A 20,974-nucleotide genomic window follows, 5' to 3' on the forward strand; every position below is an offset into this window, starting at 1 on the left:
TTAAAAAAAGCAAACGCGTCTAGCATGAAAAGGAGCACTGATGAGGGCCTGTCTCTGTTTATTTGCACACGCTGGCCTTGCAAGGCGGGAAGGGTGAAGAGCAAAACAAACAGCAGCATTGAGCCATTGCAAGAATTACATCACTGCCATTTCTTCATGGGATCTTGCTGAGAGCAAAAAGGGGTTGTGTGATTGTGTTAGCAACTTCCACTCCTTGGTTTAAACGCTGCAAAAGCACAGTGTATTTATAAGCAAAAGCATTCTTTGTGGTTCCTTTCTACACATCATAATTACATTGCTACAGTTTATGAGCACAGGTCAAGCAGTCCCTTGGGGTGTGTGCTTAAGCAGTGGGATCTCTGCCTTTTGACATACATCCGTAATACAGCAAAGTATTTAATTGTTTATAATGATCAGTGGGCTGGAAAATTTTATTCAGCTATACTTTTCCATTGAAAATGTTTTATTTTTAGAAATGCAGTGTTTTATAAATGTCATTACTACGATAATGGATACAATACCAGTCAAATAGCTGGAATGGACATAATGACAGTCAAATCAATAATTGAAGTTGTAATTAACTCCTTTCAAGTGACTATCCATAGGAAGCAGATATTTTTATGCACATGGTTTTTCAGGCATACTAAAATTACCGTATTTTTCCGTCTATAAGACGCCCCCTATTTTGGGGGACTCAGATTTAAGAAAATGGGGGGAGATGTATCCGTGCATAAGATGCCCCCTAATTTTTGACATTATTTTTTAGGGGGGAAGCCTAGTCTTATACATGGAAAAATACGGTAATGTTAATGTCTCCTGCTACCTCTGTTTATAAATTTAATAAATAAATAAATAAATAAAAATAATAATGTATCCTCTCCCTCTTCTGCCTCCTATTATTATTATTATTATTATTATTATTATTATTATTATTATTATTATTATTATTACTTTCCCTTCTCCAGCAGGTCCCTAAGTGGATTACCACAGTCTAAAATTCAGAATTTAAAACAGTTAAAACAGATCACAATCACAGAAATAGAGTGGATCCTTTTAAACCACACTAACAGCACCATTCTGTTCTTGTTTACCTAGAATTAAGTGCTACTCTATTCAATGGCTCTTGTTCCCCAATAAGTGTGTTTTAAGATTACAGCATAAGGAGACTTTTCTAGATCTCCCCCTCCCTTATAGTTCAGTTACATTTGGCGCTATGCAGCACATAACAGTAACATGACGTACATTTTAAAATTTCATTTAAGTCAAATGTTAAATCAGACCTCAATTAATTTAGGGTGGTGTTGGAAATATTTCCAGGAAATGTTTCGACTTTTTCTGGAAAATCACTATTGATGAAAACCAATGAGTATGTAGAGCCAGTTTCGTGGCCAAGAAATACAGGTGCGCCTGAGGCATTATTACATGTGGTCTGAAGTCCCTGTTCGAAGGATATTGTAGAGTAGGAAAGAACCTCAAAATTTATCTAGTAACTAGGTCAACCACCCAACACAGGAAACCCACTGCAACAGCATCCCTAGTTGGTGCCCACATAGCCTTTGCTTAAAAACCCTTAGAGGTTATATGCTATACATCAGGGGTTCTTAAACAATGGTCCATGGATCCCTAGGAAGTCCATGGATAAGCTTCAGGGGGTCCATGAACTGGGTACATAAAAATATTCAGTTTTTAATTTCCTTCCTGCTACACTGAAAAAAGTCTTTGTGGAAAAAATATGGTGAGGGGTCCCAGAGCTTTCATCAGATGTTCAAAGGGATCCAATGACCCCAGACAATTTAAGAACCATTTTTTCGTACATAATTAGACAGTGTTGTCAACTATTTATAGAATTGCTTTACACATGTGCCAGTGTTGGTGCTTTAACTACTTTTATGCAAGTGTGGTGCTCATTTTGTGCGAGTAAAATCACTGAAATTAAGGACCTTTTGGAGTATTTGAATACGGATGATAATGTAAAATAGGTACTGTGAGTAATGGAATAACACCGTATACTTAACCAGCAGGACTCAGTTGCCTCTCATCTTACTAATTCCTTAAACTTTAGAGTAGTTTCTTCAACAATGGAAGGAAAAAATGAGTGTGCATTCTGTGTGGGGCTCCCCATGGGCCTGGTTTGAAAACTCCCAACTGATGCAGAATGTAGCAGCCAAACTACTGCTGACAAAATGTGACACAGTTGTTAAAATGTCTGCATGGGCTGGCCATTTATTTTATTTATTTCATAAAATCTATATGCTGCTTGATGGTAGAATACTTCAAAGCAGCTTATAAAAACAATAAAACCACAAGATTATTATTAAAAATAATAAAAATCAATAAATTTAAAACACATCAACATTCAAAATATCTGGTAGGGACATTTACTACCAAGCCAGATTCAAGGTCTTGATATTCATTTACAAAAGGTAAAGGGTAAAGGGACCCCTGACCATTAGGTCCAGTCGCGGACGACTCTGGGGTTGCGGCACTCATCTCACTTTATTGGCCGAGGGAGCCGGTGTACAGCTTCCGGGTCATGTGGCCAGCATGACTAAAGCACTTTTGGCGAACCAGAGCAGCGCACGGAAACGCCGTTTACCTTCCTGCCGGAGCGATACCTATTTATCTACTTGCACTTTGATGTGCTTTCGAACTGCTAGGTTGGCAGGAGCTGGGACTGAGCAATGAGAGCTCACCCCATCTCGGGGATTTGAACCGCCGACTTTCTGATCGTCAAGCCCTACACTCTGTGGTTTAACCCACAGCACCACCCGCGTCCCATTCATTTACAAAGCCTTGAACAAATTAGGTCCAGGGACTGCCTGAACCCTTATATCTCAGTTCAGTCACTGAGATTGTCTGTAGAGGTGTTGCTGGTTGTCCCCTGAGTTGATGGAGCTCATTTGACATGGACAGGAAACCAAGTGTTTGGTGTCATCAGCCTAGTTCCTTGAAATGCTCTTCCAGTAGATATTCAGAGGGCATCTTGTGTGCATTTACTGAAAACATTTAAACATTTACTGAAAACTTTTACATGCTGTCAGGCTTATGCCGACAATTAAGAAAACAACTTCTGAAACAGTTGAAGATCTGTGATTTCAAATTTTTATGTGGCTTTTACTGTACATACAGAATTGTGGTAAACTGATATATATTGGCCAGTGATCAGATTATGGAAGCTGTGGTCCAGTAACATCTAGAAGGCAACTGCTGCAATAGGTGATAATTTTCTCAGCATGAGGATACAGTGAGTGCCACTAATTTGTTCACCTGCTATGCGGCTATTAAAAGCGCAGGAGCCCTGCAGAAGAAGAAAGTGGTAATTCTAAGTATCTGATAACGTAAACAGGCTCCTTTTTATGGTGCTTCCCACCCCCCTCGTTTATGGTTGTGCTGTGCCTCACAGATATGCTTCCTGTGGGTATGCAGAAATGATGGTTCCAATGTCGGCAATAAGATCTTTTCTTCCTGTTTAGTTGCACACAGCTCTCGCTTCTTTAGAAATCTAACACAGTTAGGATTGTGCATCTGCGAAACCTGGTGATTTCAGAGCTGGTGCTCATAGGTAAAATATTTTTTGAGTTGACTGGAGACCTTAGAAATCCACGTGGAGCAAATTTGAGCTGGGTGGCTATAATGAACCCCTGGTTCCTGTAAGATTGTTTGCTGCAGCACTGCATTTGAGTATGCTGTACTTCCATGGTTAAAGCAATGCTCATAACTTGGTGATAAATGCTGCTGAGTTTACAAAGCACGTACGGCCATGAGTTGAGATTACGGCTACTGCTCTGAGACTGCAGTTCTAAGCATGCTTACTATGGAATAAGACCTGTCGAACTCGATAGAGATCACTTTTGAGTAAACATGTTTAAGATAGTGCCATTAAAAAAAACGATTCCTTTAAAAAAAAAATCTCCTCTTGCCAAACCAAACTCAAGTTTGCACACAACTGAACAAATCCATGAATGATAATTTCATGGCTATAATTATAGCTTAGTGCTGGAATGTTCAGTGGTGGTGTATCTCTGAGGACTACCTTAGACCAGGGGGGTGGCTAACCTGTGTCACTTGAGATGCTGTTGGACTACAGCTCCCATGAGCCTCAGCCAGTATGGCCAGTGTCACAGATGATGGGAGTTGTAGTCAAATAACTCTTGGAGGGCAACAAATTAGCCACATTGGACTATATGCTAAGAACAAACAGGAGATGACTACTTCCATCATGCTCTGAAAGTACCAGGCATTAAAACAGAGTACCTTCTGCATGGAAATCATGTTCTGCTTATGGTCTCTTCCGTGATAAAACCGTCAGTGTACCTCTTGATTTGTCAATGGATTTAACCTGTTTTCAAAGCCAGTAATCAAGTGAGGGACCTACAATGGCCATGTTTGAACATAACTATAAGCCAGATTTTCTATTTTTACCTTAGTTTACTGTGACTGTTGTTTCTGCTTTGCTCATAGTCTGGCAAGAACAAAATAAGCAAACTAGAAAACCTTGATACCCTATTACACCTGAACCAGGTATTAGGGATTGTTTCTCTTGAACAAGCCATGATCACTAGCTAACCCTAAAACATGGCCTGTTGTTGACTTGCTGGCATTGGCTTGTTAGGGAACAGCAAATTATGACCCCTGGTTTGATTTTAATGGGAATCCCAAGCTTCCTGGTTGGTTTGTTCTGCTCATGCCAGGGGGGAAGCAGAGTGGAAGCAACTGGGCAGCACGTACCAGCATGTTGCTCATTTACAGTAAGCCACAATAAGCCAGAAAATATTACATGGGAATGAAATCAGTGTTAAGAATATGCTTAAAACAAAATAAAAATTTCTTTCCAGTAGCACCTTAGAGACCAACTAAGTTTGTTCTTGGTATGAGCTTTTGTGTGCATGCACACTTCTTCAGAATTCTTGTGCAGAATGCCTTTTTCCAACATCTGCTTTTAAGTGAGCAGGAGTGAAGAGTGAAGTACTGTATGGGGTTTTGAGTCAGGCTTGAGCTGCCAATTCTTTCATTTATCAAAATTATCACCTATTTAAAACTGCATCTCCCAGCCTGCTTACCTCTAGAGCCCTTTTCTCATAGCAGCTTCACTAATAAATTTTTAGAGCTGACATTATAGCAAAGTCTACGCCAACAGAGGTTGCAACTGCGTTTGTGGCTTCCTGGGCTGTTTAGTAAGGGGAATTTTTTGCAGGCAGGGAGCCACCTTACTGTTGCTGCCATGTCTCCTTAAGCTTTGCATGTTGCAACAAGGCAGTTTTCATGTGATTTGGACTTTCCTCCTTTTAAAATCCAGTAGTTTTGCAGCTTATGAATCTTCTGATCTAACTCATCAGTGATTTTTTTTTAACCCTTTTATCTTGCAGCAAAATTGTAGTGGGAAAGCCAAGTTTGTATATCTTGGGCTTTACACAGGCTTTAACTAGGGCAACACCTGATTACTGAAATCATAGTCACTTAATTTTACAAATCGTAGTTTATTTTAAATTTGCATATAAGAAGAACACAATGAATCTAAATACAGTGGTACCTCGGGTTAAGAACTTAATTCGTTCTGGAGGTCCGTTCTTAACCTGAAACTGTTCTTAACCTGAAGCACCACTTTAGCTAATGGGACCTCTCAATGCCACTGCGCTGCCAGAGCACGATTTCGGTTCTTATCCTGAAGCAAAGTTCTTAACCTGAATCATTATTTCTGGGTTAGTGGAGTCTGTAACCTGAGGTACCACTGTAAATCATTTGTTCTATAAGTGGTGCATGTGTATTTCAGGAAATAACTTGGACAGATTTTGCATTTTCCTCCTCTCACTCACTAGAGGGAATGCCTTTTCTAGAATGGTGGTTGCCATGTGTAGTTGTTTTTATAAGTACTTTTTCAAAAAAACTAATTTTAAAAATGTGCTTCCTGGTTTATCAGGGGCACCTTTTTAAAACTGATCAGAATGTTTTAAATTGATGAACAAGAAATTCCAATCCTACTATTAACCCAAATTTAGGCCTAGCTTCCTTAGGTTACAGTTTGATGCAAGGCAGTGGGCAAGTAAGGAAGCACAGGACAGGGGTAGTAAAAGTGATGCCCTCTCAATATTGTTGGATTCCACCCAGAGCCAGATCAGCTCAAAAGGCAGGGTGAGGCTGCTGCCCCCGAGGTGGTATCCCCATGGGCCACCAGCTCGCCTTGCCACCTCTACCAGTGCTGGTAGTGGAGAAGCAGTGCCGCATTTGGTGCCCATTTGGGGTGAGATTGCATTCATTTTGGGTGAGATCTTGCCTCACATTGGTGATCTCAATAGGCAGCGAGTTCCAAAGTGCAGGTGCTGCCACGCTAAACAATCAAGTTCTTACCAATGTGGAACGGGTATTATGTAAAAGCAAAACAAAATAAAAAATTCCTTCCAGTAGCACCTTAGAGACCAACTAAGTTTGTTCTTGGTATGAGTTTTCGTGTGCATGCACATTTCTTCAGGTATCTGCATGCACATGAAAGCTCATTCCAAGAACAAACTTAGTTGGTCTCTAAGGTGCTACTGGAAGGAATTTTTTATTTTATTTTGTTTTGACTATGGCAGACCAACACGGCTACCTACCTGTAACAGGTATTATGTAGCACCTGTAGACTGAATTACTGCATTGCACTTTATGTGGGGCTTCCCTCACTGTTGATCTATAAAGAGTAGTTTATAGAGAACGTTGCAGCACAATTCCTGACAGGAGAGTCTATCATAATATTGCACTCCTGCTCAGAGATCAGTGCTGGTTGCTGATTAGTTACCCGGCCAAGTTGAAAGTTTTGCTATTAGTATATAAATGATTTAAAAGCTTTGGACTACCGGTAATTTTCTCAGTGGATCACTTGAGTAAGTGATGGGCCTACTGCAACCCGTCAATCTGCAGAACATCCAATGTACAAGTGCCACAGAATATAATTTGTATTAATGAGGACTTGATCTTTTTTTATGTGGCAGTGCATGTGCCTTTCTCATCACTTACTATGAGACATTAAGCAGGAACCTTTGCTGTATATAGTTTTGGACACATGCAGTATAATTTAGCTACCCATATTTTACTGATTTTATCTATATTGTAATAATAATATTTACTTTTGTTTTCTAACTGTTTTGTGGGTTTTAACTGTTTCTGTCTGCCAACCTAGCAGTTCGAAAGCACATTGAAGTGCAAGTAGATAAATAGGTACTGCTCCGGCGAGAAGGTAAATGGCATTTCCGTGTGCTGCTCTGGTTCACCAGAAGTGGCTTTGTCATGCTGGCCACATGACCCGGAAGCTGTACGTCGGCTCCCTCGGCCAGTAAAGCGAGATGAGCGTCACAACCTCAGAGTCGTCCGCGACTGGACTGGACCTAATGGTCAGGGGTCCCTTTACCTTTACCTTTAACTGTTTCCGTGGAGAGCTCTTTGATTCAGTGGTTGATAAATCTCTCTAAATAAAGCAATCCCTGGCCATTGGCAATTCTAGCTGAGACTGATGGGATTTGGAGTCCAGTGTCATCAGGATTGCACCCCATTGGCTACTCCTGTGTAAAATGGTATAATAGTAACAAGTGGGACCAGCAACAAAACATTCAAGACACTCCATTCCATCCCCACCTTCCACCAAGTCAGTCATCATTCCAAGTCAGTCTCCCCCTCCCAATATCTTGTGTGCTTCTGCAAATCTTGGGGTTTCCTCATTCAATGAATGGTGCCGTTCTGCTACATAAGGATCAACACTCAAAGAATGTGTCCACCATTGCTGTATGAGATATGCTGTTTGCACGATGTGCAACAATGGATCACTAGACCCTCCTCTCCATCACCCTTCTCTGGGCTAGTCCTTTGCTGGCATGTGGGGTTGTAAAAAGGGACAAAAGGAGGAGCTGCTGAGCCATCACCATCTGATCTGCCCATGCATCTCCTTTTAGTTTAGGATTTGGCCATAAGATGATTGAATTGAATGTAGAGAGCTTAACTAAGCTGACGGTGGTAATACCATAATGTTTCACCCACGCAATTCAAATCTACTTTTAAGTGTACTCTGAATTCCCTGGTTCAGCTGCTAAGCATGGGCAGGAATCAAGGGACCTGTTATAATCTACAGCAGAAGGAAAAGCTATTTTTGCCCAAACTTTCAAGTAATCTTAGGCCATGCTTCTGGCTGTTGATCATAAGCAGTTTTTCTGCACAGTTATTCATTACAAAACAGGGAGAGGAACCAAACAATGGAAACAGCATTGTTATTTTATTTCATAACATCATTTTTATTCATTTTCATCTTTAAACTGTTTTACATGGTTGCATTGAGATATATCTTATGTTTACATTAGATTAGAGAGCCTATGGGATGCAGCAATTGCAGGTCTACTCTATGCAGGTCTACTCTACACTGTATTCAAGAAAGATTAGCCCAGGTAAAATGTGTGTACAGTATAGGATTGCAGCCCAGATTATATATCTTCTTGTTATCAATGACCTGGAGTGGTGTGCGTGTGTGTCCTGTGACACAAATGTCCAGTTGGTCATGTGGAAGAAGGGAGAAAACTTTGCAGCTCCTCAGTAACCCCAAGATGCTTGGTAGAGGAGCTTGTTGTGTTTGGGTTCTTCTCCAGGAATGTCCATACCATAACCAATCACAAGTAATGGCCTCTGACAAACTGGTTTCTGTTTGTGTTTGCTTGAAGTGGGGAGCTTGTGACAGACGAAGCACCCACAGACTCAAGCTGTGACTCATCCTTGAAATTTGCCTGATAGCTGGTGGTCTTCAGCTAAAAGAATAGGTGTGTTCTTGGTATTACTTATACAGGGTGAGTCCTGTAAAAGAGGCCCCATGGATACAGAGTACACATGTCCCATGGGGCCTCTATTAAAAGGCTCATCCTGTATAACTACCCTAATTGAGAAAGCCTAGACAGCAGGTGAGGTGCTAGATGACTGGAGATGGGCAAATGCTGCCCCAGTCTTCAGAAAACTGGGGTGGTGTGGGTGGGAAGAAAGATCCAGCAAACTGCAGACTAGTCAGCCTGACTTTTATACCAGGGAAGATAACCAGAACAGTTTGTAAAGTACTCAGTCTTTTTGTTAATGTTGTGATTGGTAGGAGCCAGCATGGATTTGTCAAGAATTAATCATGCCAGTCTAATCTTATCTCTCTGTTTTTTTATTGGTTTACTGGTTTAGTGGATTTTGGAATGTGTTGTGGACATAGTATATCTTGAGTTCAGCAAAGCATTTGATAAAGTCCCCCATGATATTTTGGTTAGCAAATTGGTTAAATGTGGTCTAGTTGATAGTATTGTCACAACTGTTGGGAAATGATGCCCAATGATACCCAAAGCTTTCTCATTTATGGTGGTTCATCACATTGGAGCAAAGTTTAAGTGGAGGGGGGGGAATAGAAGCACAGGACTTTCTCTCTCTCTCTCTCTTTCTTTCTCTCTCTCTCTCTCATCAATTACTTAGGGATGGAGGGATTCCTCATCAAATTTGCAGATGGTGCAAAACTGGGAGGGATAACTTTACACCTCCAAGATGGGAATAAAATTCAAAATAAATTTGACATCTGCAGCAGAGGAGGGATATGTAGCTTGGCAGCAATACATGTGAAATGATCTTGGGATTGTACTTGGTTAGAAACTGAATGTGAGTCATCAGGGTGATGTAGCTTCAAAAAAGTCTAATGCCATTTTAAGGAGTTTCAGTGTAACTATAGGGCAATAGTCAACTAAATAACTGCATGAGTGGACTGACTTCCGCTTGTGCAATAGCTAGCACTCCCCTTCCTCCTTCTCCCTGTGCAGGCCCAGCACAGTCTCCAGATCTGCTCTGGAAGGTTGGGGAAACCCTGAGAACAGATGAGGGGGAGGAGAGAGGAAAAACTCCCATTGTGCAAGTGGAAGTTGTCTGCTCATGCAGGGAGGTACTTTGTGCTACATTGAAACTAAGTTTTCCAAGCCATGGGAAGTAACTGTTTCACTTTATTCTGCACTAGGCAGGCACCATCTGTATCCAGGTTTGGGCACTGCACTTCAGAAAAAGGATACAGTCGTGCCTCGGCTCCTGAACGCCTTCGGAGTCGAATGTTTCAGCTCCCAAACGATTAAAAACCGGAAGTGAGTGTTCCGGTTTCCGAACATTATTTCGGAAGTTGAACATCCAGCGGGGCTTCCGCGCTTCTGATTGACTGCAGGAGCTTCCTGCAGACAATCAGAAACCACATTTTGGAAGTCAAACAGACTTCCAGAACAGATTCTGTTCAACTTCCGAGGTATGACTGTCACTGTATAGACATATAACTGGAGGGGCCAGGGATTGAACCTGGGATCTCCTATTCTGTGCTACTGAGCTACAGCCCCTTGTTCAGGGTTTCAGTCGTGTTTAGAGCCCATCTTTTCATTTCCTCTTCCATTTCTTAGATGGAATTCAGATTGAGAGTGAGTGACTTACCCAAGGCCATACTACTTATTGTATCTTATTGCATTCAAATACCACCTTTTCCTCTGAGGAGCCTTAAGGTGGTGTACTTGATTCTCCCCTCCCCATGTTATCCTCACAACAACCCTGTGAGGCAGGTTATGCTGAGGAACAGTGGCTGGCCCAAAGGTCAGCCACTGAGCTTCATGGCTGAGTCCCAGATACTCAGAAGGTAGCAAACTCCTCCTATGTTAGAGACATTTAAGCAGTGATTGGAAGATGTCACAAACGTTTGAAGCAGGTTTATTGTATTGGCAGGTAGTTTTAACTAGATGACTTTTACAGTCCCTTCCAACCTTATGATTCTGTGGCATGTGCCCAGGTGCCCCAGGTCCAGAAAATAGGCAAATTGGTATTGTATAATCTGACATGGAAGAAATGTGACATTTTCACCAGACAGGTGGTCAGAACATCCATTTCTCTGTGCCTCACACAGAATCAAGGCTTGTTGAATCTGTTCTTCATCCTTACTCCCTATAATGCTGAAATCCTTTGCAATCCTTGCCCCAGGACTCGCCGCATGTCAGGGAAGGAGTTCGCCTCCTCTGACCATTTTGGAGCATGTCTTCTCTCTGTGTTACAGAACTTCGGTCTGCTAACCCTGGTTTTGCCATGAATGCAGCGTCTTGTCACCTTTTAACATGCAAGGCAAGCTCCAGATCTGAAGCTAGAAGCATCATTCCAGACTCTGGCAGTTGCCTCCAAGCGTCCCCAACCAGCGAGAAGAAAAGGAGCTTCATTCTCCTTTTGCATTAAACATTCCACCCCTGAGTCATGCTGGCGCCTGTTGCAGAGCACAGTTCTGTGCCACACAAAAGCCGATTATAGTGCCACATTCAGCTTAGAGAAACGAGCCCAGTGTGCTGCAGATATGGGGAAATGGCACCAGAATGCATATCTACCACCTGCCTTGAAGCAATGAAGCTGTCTTTTTCGGGGGCAGATTAAAGGGGATTGGAGCTCACAACGAAGTGTTCAGGATATGGACTGATGAGTCCAACAACATATTGGAGGGACGCATTCCTGACCTCTATAACAGGCTGGCATGTTATAAAGCAGCTCCTTGTTTTTTGCACCTTCCTTTTTCAGCCTGTGTTTAGCATGGGGGTGTCCCATCTTTCCTCGTATCCCTTGCATTTTTGACATTTCATTCTCTCTTGTTTCCGCCTTTGATATTATGGTGGTAAAGTATGTAGGTGTCACCCCTGTCTCTCACGTTAAGCTGGTCCTGTACCTGCCCAGGTTCATATGCCCTCTGTTGTTGCCATGATTGAATTCAGCCCCAATCTGCAGCACCCACAGAACATGACTGGGTTGCAACTTCACTGAGCATTTTCCTGTACCTACCTGTAAGAGCAGGAACCTCAGGGGCCCAGTCAAGGATTTGGAGGGGATCTTTTATGTTCTTAGACAGGGCATGTGACTGGAAAAACAGTGGAAGAGGAATGCACATTTGGATGTGTCTAATTACTGAGCCGGGCCAGTAATCAACAAGCCTCCTACCCAGGAGGCACTGGACTCGCACAGCTGCTGCTATGAATTAGAGCAAAGAACACTGTGCGCTCCAGCCCATCAAGTGATCTCATACAGAGGAGACGTTGTCACAACCCAGATTACAACTCTGTGTCTGGGGTTGGGATTGCCAGAAGAGGCAGGGGAAAGTATGCGTGCATGTTTAGCAGCCAGCGCATCACTCAGCCTTGGAATTGCCCCATTCACATCCCTCTGGGGACACCTGGCATAGCCATGCAGGCTTGGACACTGGCTGAACTGTTGACTCACATAAAAGCAGGAGTGTCAGTGTGTGGGAGCAGAAGGAAGTGTATTGCTAGGTGTGGAAGCAGCCAAAAATAGACCAAAGAGGGGGGAACCTTCCTGATCATTCAAAGTCAACGTAAGAAGGCACTTTGTCAGTAGCTGATCTTTTGCTAACTCCAGCCTAGTGCTGTAGCCATGGTATGTGTGTCCTTCCATGCCTCTTTCTCTCTTTGCTAGCCTCCGTGGCTCACTCAGAGATATCTTGGGCCCCTGCTCTGAATTCCCAGCTTTCATTTAATAAAGTTTGTGTCTGCCTTAGGTGGCCAGAAGATTTTAGCAATGATTGGGAGGGGGGGGAACCTGTGAAATTGTGCCTGGATAGGTGGCACCCCAAACCCTGGTTGGAATGCAAATTTCCCCTCTCACTGGTCATTAGATGGATTATCTGAACGGGATTAATCCTTCATCAATTTAATCTCCACAGATAATAACTGAGGCAGGGTAGCTGCATGCCTTTGTACATGTCTCCATGTGTGTGTGTGTGTGTGTGTGTGTGCATGTATGTATGTGAGAGTGTGAAATGGCCACATGCACCACTAGCATGTGGGGTCTAGTTAAGGGTGAATGTGGCTGTCAGGCCAAAAAATATTAGTCACCCTTGCTGTAGCTTTTTAAATTCTATTCACAGACTGATAAGGGGAAGTAGGCACACGCATTTAGCCTCCCCCACACTTTCCCTGATGGGCTTGTACGGTGCTTACCAGGTTCCTTTGGTTCACAGGAATCTCAGGGGCCCACAGCATTAGACATTATTGAGAAGAAGGCCCTAAATGTGTAGAGCTATATGTCCTCCAAGTGACTGTGAACCCTGATCAGCAAAGGCTCCCAACCAATGGAGGAGCCCTAAGTATGTACATACAGTGTCCTCACAGCAAGCAGAGTCTACAGATATCAGCAGGTAGCTTAGCCATGCAGGTGGCAGGTAGGGTCAGATGTGTGTTGCAGGACCTTGGATAGCTCCAATAAAATAACTTGCTCCCCTTCCCAGGCTCTGAAGGTAAAGGTAAAGGACCCCTGACAGTTAAGTCCAGTCAAGAACGACTCTGGGGTTGTGGCGCTCATCTCACTTTACTGGCCAAGGGAGCCGACGTTTGTCCACAGACAGTTTTTCCGGGTCATGTGGCCAGCATGACTAATCCGCTTCTGGTGAAACCAGAGCAGCGCACGGAAATGCCGTTTACCTTCCCGCCAGAGCGGTACCTATTTATCTACTTGCACTTTCATGTGCTTTCGAACTGCTAGGTTGGCAGGAGCTGGGACTGAGCAACGGGAGCTCACCCCATCACAGGGATTCGAACCGCTGACCTTCTGATTGGCAAGCCCTAGGCTCAGTGGTTTAGACCACAGTGCCACCCAGGCTCTACCCCTTCTTGAAGTTGAGAGTCTCCGCGCTCATCCACATGTTTCTAGACACAGGCCCAAGCTTTAAAGCTCTGTGTCCAAGTGCTTTCCTACCTGCTCGTGCTTTCCCCACAGAAACCTGCTCTTTACTGCTGTTTGTTCCAATTTAACATTAAAGAGTGGGGGAAACGGTGGGGTGAAAAAGAAAAAGAAAGGTGCTCGGACACAGACCAAGAAACTACAGATGAAGAACTGAGTGGAGTGCAGGGGGCCTGTGCAGAAAGTCTTAAATACCTTGGTAACAGACCTGAGGGAAGCCTATGTGCTCCATCAAGCCCACCCCCCAAAAGGAGCCCTGCCTCCAAGCCTGTGTGCTATTGACCAATCTGCAGGCAGGTTTGGATCCATTTCCTGGCTGGCGAGGTGAGCGTTAAGCCTCCTCGCTTGCCAGGCAGCCTGCAGCACCGCAGAACCAGATAAAGCTGGCTTACCTTTTGCCCCGCACTTTCTAGGCACTGGTGTTATCACCAACTGAGGCCCTCCTTCATGTGCCTCTTCCATGTGAGAGGTCTAGAGGGTGGCAACAGGACAAAGGGCCTTTAATAATAATAATAATAATAATAATAATAATAATAATAATAATAATAATAATTTATTATCTATACCCCGCCCACTCTGGGAGGCTTCTAACACAATATTAAAATACAATAATTCATCAGACATTAAAAGCTTCCCTAAACTCCAGGAGGCATGCCTGGAGTCTTCATTCTTTATCTTTAGGTGCCAGGCGAAAACTTCTCAACATTCTATGGCTTTTTAAAATGTGTTTGTGGGAGGGGGTTGGTTGGTTGGTTTCTGTTTTTGTTTTATCGTGCGTTTTGTATTCTCGTTTTGTATTTTTCTGTTGTGAACCGCCCTGTGATCTTCAGATGAAGGGTGGTATGCAAATTTAATAAATAATAACAATAATAAGGGTGAGGCAGCAGGTAGACTGCATGCTGTGATGGAAAAGTTTGGCTTTGCTGGGTAGGCTGGTTCACCAAGTGTTTTCTTTTTCTTTTTTTCCCTGCCAGCAAATGGTTAACGAACGGCAGCTTCTGATTGGCCGGGGTTCCAGGAGGTGAGGGCGGGCCCAACAGCCAGGGGGAAAAGTGCAGTCGCACACATAGCTGTCAACCCTCCCTGCTGTTTCCCAATGCTATAATAAGGGAATTTCCCACAAAAAGGGAAAGGCTCTGCGCAGCATGCCCTGCCCTGGTTCACCCCACCCTGTGGGTGGCTTGTCCCACCCTCGGTTGCAGGGCACACACCGCCCCAGGTGCCCAAGCCACACCGCTGCTTAGTTCCCCAAATTATACACAGCCAACAGGGCATGGCCAATAGCAACAAGCCCACACTGCCCCTTCACACATTGACAAAATGGAATGCCTCTTCTATCTCTACATAGAAGTCCTTGATTGCCCCCACTCCGGCCTCTGTTTTCTGTAGGCCATTGTTTGAATTTGCATGAACATATTTAGCAACAGAAATGCTGAGTCATCGAACCACAGTTGTACAGTTCGGCTGATGCTAAAGTCTTTATTTCATATCTTTTATTTGTTGCTTGCATTTTAAGAGTGGATGAAGAAACTAGATTTGGTAAGTTTCAGTACTTTGTCTCCTTTTTGCACTTTCAAAAGGGCATGCTAGTTTGGTGCTGTAGAAAGGTAGCAGATAGTTAAATTTGTTGTTTTTAAGATTTGTTTGCTGAGAGGGGAAAGGACAGGTGCTTGTAGGATTTTTATTTATTTATTTTGCCTTAGGTGCCAAAATAACTTGGTTGATCTTGGGTGCAATGCATCTTGACAATTTTTGCAGGTGGTGGTGCAGGGAGAGAGGCCCATCTGCTGCCCTATCTCAGACAGCAACATTCATAGAGAATCATTACCCATCTGGCTAGGTTTCCCAAATATAAAAATATAAAAACATAGCAAAACATCAAACATTAAAAACTTCACGATACAGGGCTGCCTTCAGAAAATGCTATGACTACTGATCATGGTGGCTATATATGATGCGATATGTCTCTGAATAGCAGCTGCTAGGGAGCAACAGTGGTGAAAGAATATTGCCCCTGTGTTTTGCTTGTGGGCTTCCCTTAGGTGTCTGCAGAGGAGGCTAGTTCATTAAGGCGAATGGTTCACTTCCCCACTCACTTCAGTCTACTCACAGCCAATCTTCACTTGCTGACCTCCATAATTACAACTAGTCCAGAGGTGGTACTGCCTGTCAGAGCCTTCCTTCTTAGACTCTAATGTTGCCCTTGTAGAACTCAGCAGAAAGGAGGATGGGGGCAAACCTAGAATTAGCTGGCTCTGCCTATCTTTGCTTCTGCCTTTACCTGCTGTTGGATCTTTCACCCCTCCAGGCCTAATGGGCCCCAGCCATCAGTGGGTACCTGATTGACCACTGTGGGGAAACAGGATGCCAAGTAAGACACACCTTCAGTTTGATCTTACCATAGGTACTTACAGTAGGTGCCAGCTCTGAGCCTACAGAGCACAGTTTCGCCTAAGTCACATGGGATGGGGAGAAAGATTATGGAAGGTATATAAATGGACTTTGCTTAAGCATTAGCTCATATGGTATGAGAGTGTCCTTGAGCTTGTTCACAAACTTTTTCAACAACAGTGATTGGCTCAGCTAAATAGCAGCCCATTAGCTGTAAATAAATGCAGTTAATGGTTGTGCTGTAGGTGATTTGCAAATGTAAGGAGCACGCTTTTTAATGCTAAATTTTAATGTGTTTTCTTCTAAGCTGCGTTGAGGGAGAATATTATTAGAGTAGTAGATCAACTTTAAAATCAATTAGTGAAATAGGTTAGATAATTTAGGGTTTAAAGCAAGATTAAGCACTGTCCACAGGGCATTTTAGGGCACACAGGGAAAGGTTACTTGAACTGGCCAGACAGCAGCTCACTCAAACTTGTGGGATCCTCTCCTGCATCCCTAAACATTCCCACAAAACCTACCTCTTAGAGATGAATGTTAAGGAAAGCAGATAGGATGTGCCCTTTAACAGTTTCCACTTAAGATAGTTAAGAAGGCATAGCATGAATGGACTGTAATTCTAATTTAAACCCTTAAACCCATAAATTTCCACCCACCCTTGTGGCCAATAGCACCTTTGGGGGAAGGGGGTGATAATGGATTGAGGCTGTGGCATAAGGGGAGAGTGTTCAACTCTCCTTTGTCTGTGGCCCTAATCCAAATCCCCCTCCTCCCACAGCTGCTTTTTGAGAAAGAAGCTCCAAATATGGAGCTCTCATGTCGCATCCAGTTTGATTTAGCAGACAGGTTTTGGCAGAGCCCAACATAACTGCAGAGGTGATACTTACTCATCTTCTCACCTTTCTCTAGCAGACTTGATTTTCTGTCTCCTACTTTCCTCCCCCTTTGCTTTTAGACTTTTTAAATGACGGATGTTTGAGGCTATGCATGGACCTAGAAAGCTAAAAGAGAAGTACCCTCTCAGTTCCAGATGTGGCTAAATTAGCTTGTTGTGGCAAAACCAGAGTATCTACAAATGCAATATAAAACATAGCTAACATAATCTGAGAGTAGTAAAACTATTCAGCCAGTTAACTTTCCAGGGTTTGCTGGTTGCTGCCTAGGGAAATATCCAACTCTATCATACTCAGAGTAGACTGAAATTAAAGGAGAAGCCTATTGATTTCAGCAGGTTTCTTGAAGCCTAACCAAGTCTACTCAGAAGCTGGTCCCATTGAATTCAGTGGGGCTTACTCCCAAGTAAGAGAGGTTACGATTTCAGCCTTTGACTGATACAATGCTGGGGAAAGGCCATACCTCAAATTAAATCCCCAGTATCTCCACGTAGGGCTGGGAGAGACTTCCTGTCTCTGAAAACCTGCTACTGGTCTGTAGACATACTGAGATGGACCACTTGGTTTGGCTCAGTATAAAGCCGTTTCCTATCTTCCTGAAGTCACACGCTCCCAGTTCCTTCTGTTTATATTGTTTATGCTTTTAGAGTATTTTGTTTATATTTGATGTTTGATTATTTTTAATTTGTATGTTATCTGCTTTATAAATAAACTCAAAGAAAAGCAGAACATGGACATTACTGTTGTTACTATTCCCCTCTGCCAGCACCATGGCCTTTATCCAACTTGGGGTCTTTCTGCTGTTGCTTTTTAAGTAAATAAAATGACTATTGAGAGATCCTTTCACATATATCTGGCTAGGCTCTCGGGCAGACACTGCAGCAGATAGCAGCAGTTTTTCTCGCAATAGTGAGTCTCTCCCAGCTAACTAAGCTTTATTCACCTTGGCAGCCTGGTGTTTTGGAATTACCCAATGTGCCTTTTATGTAAACTTTCCCCAGTCTCTCTCTCTTCCGACCCCCCCTCCCCCAATGCCCAAGTCACCTATGGCAAGCAGTTTGCCCACCTGGAGTGCAGCCAGAACATCTGTTCTACAACAGCATGTATATCAATTCCAGAAGTGCTACACACTCAGACAAAGGAGAGAATTTTACATTGTTTGGAGATTATTTACCCTCCAACAGCTGAGCACTCAATACCAAACACCATTATGCTGGGTTGAATGTGAAAGAGGAATAGGGTGAGTTTCATATGATGCCAGCTAATCACAGCTTGGTTTTGAGGGAGGGAGCAGTTGCCTTGGTGTGTGCCTTCTATTTTTTGGTTATGGGGATGGAAAATCAGGGACGAGACATTCAATGCATTATAAGGTCCCCTTCTCCTCTTAATATTTGCACTGAAGGGATTTTCTCATCAGGCAACTGAGTGCTGCTGCAGGGTTGCCAACTTCCCTACCCCATTGCACCTTGCAGAGCTCCTATACACAAACAGCTGGAAGAGAGCTGAAACTTAACAGTTGAAGCTTTTCCCAGCACTAAGCTACTAGTGATGGATGGTACAATTCTGAGCTGTTGAATCTCTGTCTGTCATGTGACTATTAAAGGCACACGAGGCCTGGGGTGTGTGGGGGTGGAACTGGCAATCCAATACAGCAAAGGTAAAAGAAGCTGCCCTTCCTGGTAATCTCTTTTCCACAAAAATTTAAGGCACACAACCACACCCCCTATTGAATCTAGTACAGGTAATCATATGGAAAAAATCATAGTCCTAGGCACACTTCCTTGACATTAAGTTTTCTTGACGGTATGTGGGATTTTCTTCCAAGCAATGCATTTATGATTTGGTGAAAGTTTGATTGGGTTAATAAATCCCTACATCCACCATTTATTTGCAGAAGAGTTTCCTGCTTTCTATTTGAGGGTAATTTCAGGGTGGGAGTCAGAAGTGTATTCTGGGATGCCTTTAAACTTTAAAGTGTTGGATATTCTTTTATTATAGGAACATAGGAAATTGCCTAGGTTTTCAGAACAAGAGTATTTCTCCAATCCTACCTGAAGTTGCTGGGGATTGAATCTGCAGAGCATCTTGGCTATGGTGCTGCTCACCCCCACTTTTCATCCGATTGCTTAGCAGCTAAATAGTTTAATCCTTGAAGTGTCACATTGGGAAGACATTGCCCTAAGCCAGACTGCTTTATTTTTTAAGTATCATGGGACCATAGTTTTGGCAGCCAAGGTTATCATTCATGTGTCTGCATTTGTTCATGTTTAAGCCAAAAAGACATGGGGCATCAGTAGAGGTGTGTGGGTGAGGGAGGCTGAACCCTTCCCCACTCCATTCCCTACTTGTTATGTCAATAAGGCAGATGTGAGAATAAAATAAAATATATGTCTGCCCTCATTGTGTCTAATTTGGTTCTGTCTTGTCCTGATGGCCTGTCTTTCCTCTATTCTCTCAGGTGCTCTCTCACAACCTGTACACCGTGCTGTGCATCCCTCATGATCCTGTGGCACTGGAGGAACACTTCAAGGATGATGACGATGGGCCAGTATCAAGTCAAGGGTATATGCCATATCTCAACAAATACATCCTGGACAAGGCAAGCCCATTTCTCCTTGTATCTGTTTGAAGCTCCTTCTTCTTAGATCAGAGGTGGGGAACTTTGGGCCCTACAAGTGTCTAGGCAGTATCAAACGCAGGGCGGGAAAGGAACAGTTTTACTAGTTTCCAGCAGGAGCAACTGAGCACACTGATGACTGGCTGGTGATATGAGATGTAACAAGAAGAACACAGGAAGCTGTTTTATACCGAGTGGGACCATTAGTCCATCTAGCTCTATACTGTCTACACTGACTGGCAGCAGCTCTCCAAAGTTTCAGGCAGGACTCTTTCCTAACCCTATTTGGAGATGCTGGCAATTGAACTTGGGAACCTTCTTTCTGCCAAGCAGATGGTCTATCATTCAGCTACAGCTGTGCCTTGTCCACTTCCCACCTCATCCCCAGAGTAGTTTTTCAATTTTAACCCCCCCCCCCCACTGACTGAGTTTGGCTTTTTTATTTAAAAAATGTAAATAAGACACTGAACAATTGTTTAAGTGGATCAACTTATTAAGAGCACTCCCCTGAGTGGGGAAAAGAATGGGTAGAGGGGCAAAAAGGAAGAGGCAACCCACATTTTACGTGAAAGCTGTGTATGACGTGTGAGGAACAAAGGAGGAAGGAAGCAGAAATGGGATGTCAGCCCTTCCAAGCATGGTCAGATTTGTGCTACTTGGAGGATTTTCAGTTAATCATAGTGTCTTGAGTGCCTCCCAGGCTTTCAAGGAAGCTGTTAATCCTGATTTTCAGATTCACGACCACTTTGTATAGAGGGACTGTGAAGCAGTAATAAAGCCCCTTGCATGGAATACTTGGCTTTGGTGGGTTCAGAGCATTTCAGTGCAAATGGAATCCTAGTTAAGGTTGAGAAAACGGGACAGCAAACAGGAGCAGATTTGCTGCTTCTTTTCCCCTTCCTACAACCCACCATCAAGCCCTGGGGAATGCGCAAATCTGTGTCAATGAGTTTCAAATGAATTTTGAAAGTCTGCTGGCAAAAACCCCACTCTCCATCTTAAAGATCTTTTTGGATGCTTGTTAGGAAGAAAAGATTTTAAAATAAGAAACTGGATTCCTATCTGGTTCTCTGTATTTCAAAGGCATCTTTGTTCCTTGAAGGGGAACGTTATGAGCTGTCTTCTCCAGGCTTAGACACACACACACACACACACACACAGAGAGAGAGAGAGAGAGAGAGAGAGAGAGAGAGAGAGAGAGATTCATGGCAGCTTCATAGGGTTGTTCCTGCCATGTGGCAAGTTGAGCTTTTTGGATAAGGAGGTGGAGTCCGAATGTGGCAGAAAAACTGGAGGGGCCTTCTGCCTCTCCACTGCTGTTGTCCACTACTTTCCCCACTGCAGCTGCCAC

At 43.3% G+C, this 20,974-nt stretch overlaps 1 protein-coding gene across 2 annotated transcripts in view; it reads left to right on the forward strand.

Moving 5' to 3' along the window:
- The window catches only part of DEF6 (DEF6 guanine nucleotide exchange factor), a 43,974-nt gene that overhangs the window by 1,585 nt on the left and 21,415 nt on the right, over positions 1 to 20,974 (forward strand). The window contains exons 2-3 of one of the 2 annotated variants that reach the window (XM_033152666.1): positions 15,239 to 15,261; positions 19,465 to 19,605. In XM_033152666.1, coding sequence (XP_033008557.1) covers positions 15,244 to 15,261; positions 19,465 to 19,605 — 159 coding nt within the window. In that variant the 5' untranslated portion in view covers positions 15,239 to 15,243. The remainder of the gene's footprint in view (positions 1 to 15,238; positions 15,262 to 19,464; positions 19,606 to 20,974) is intronic. The other variant, XM_033152664.1, reaches the window with a different exon arrangement.

The sequence above is a fragment of the Lacerta agilis genome, chromosome 6 (genome assembly GCF_009819535.1).
Source record: "Lacerta agilis isolate rLacAgi1 chromosome 6, rLacAgi1.pri, whole genome shotgun sequence".
Lineage (NCBI taxonomy): Eukaryota > Metazoa > Chordata > Lepidosauria > Squamata > Lacertidae > Lacerta > Lacerta agilis.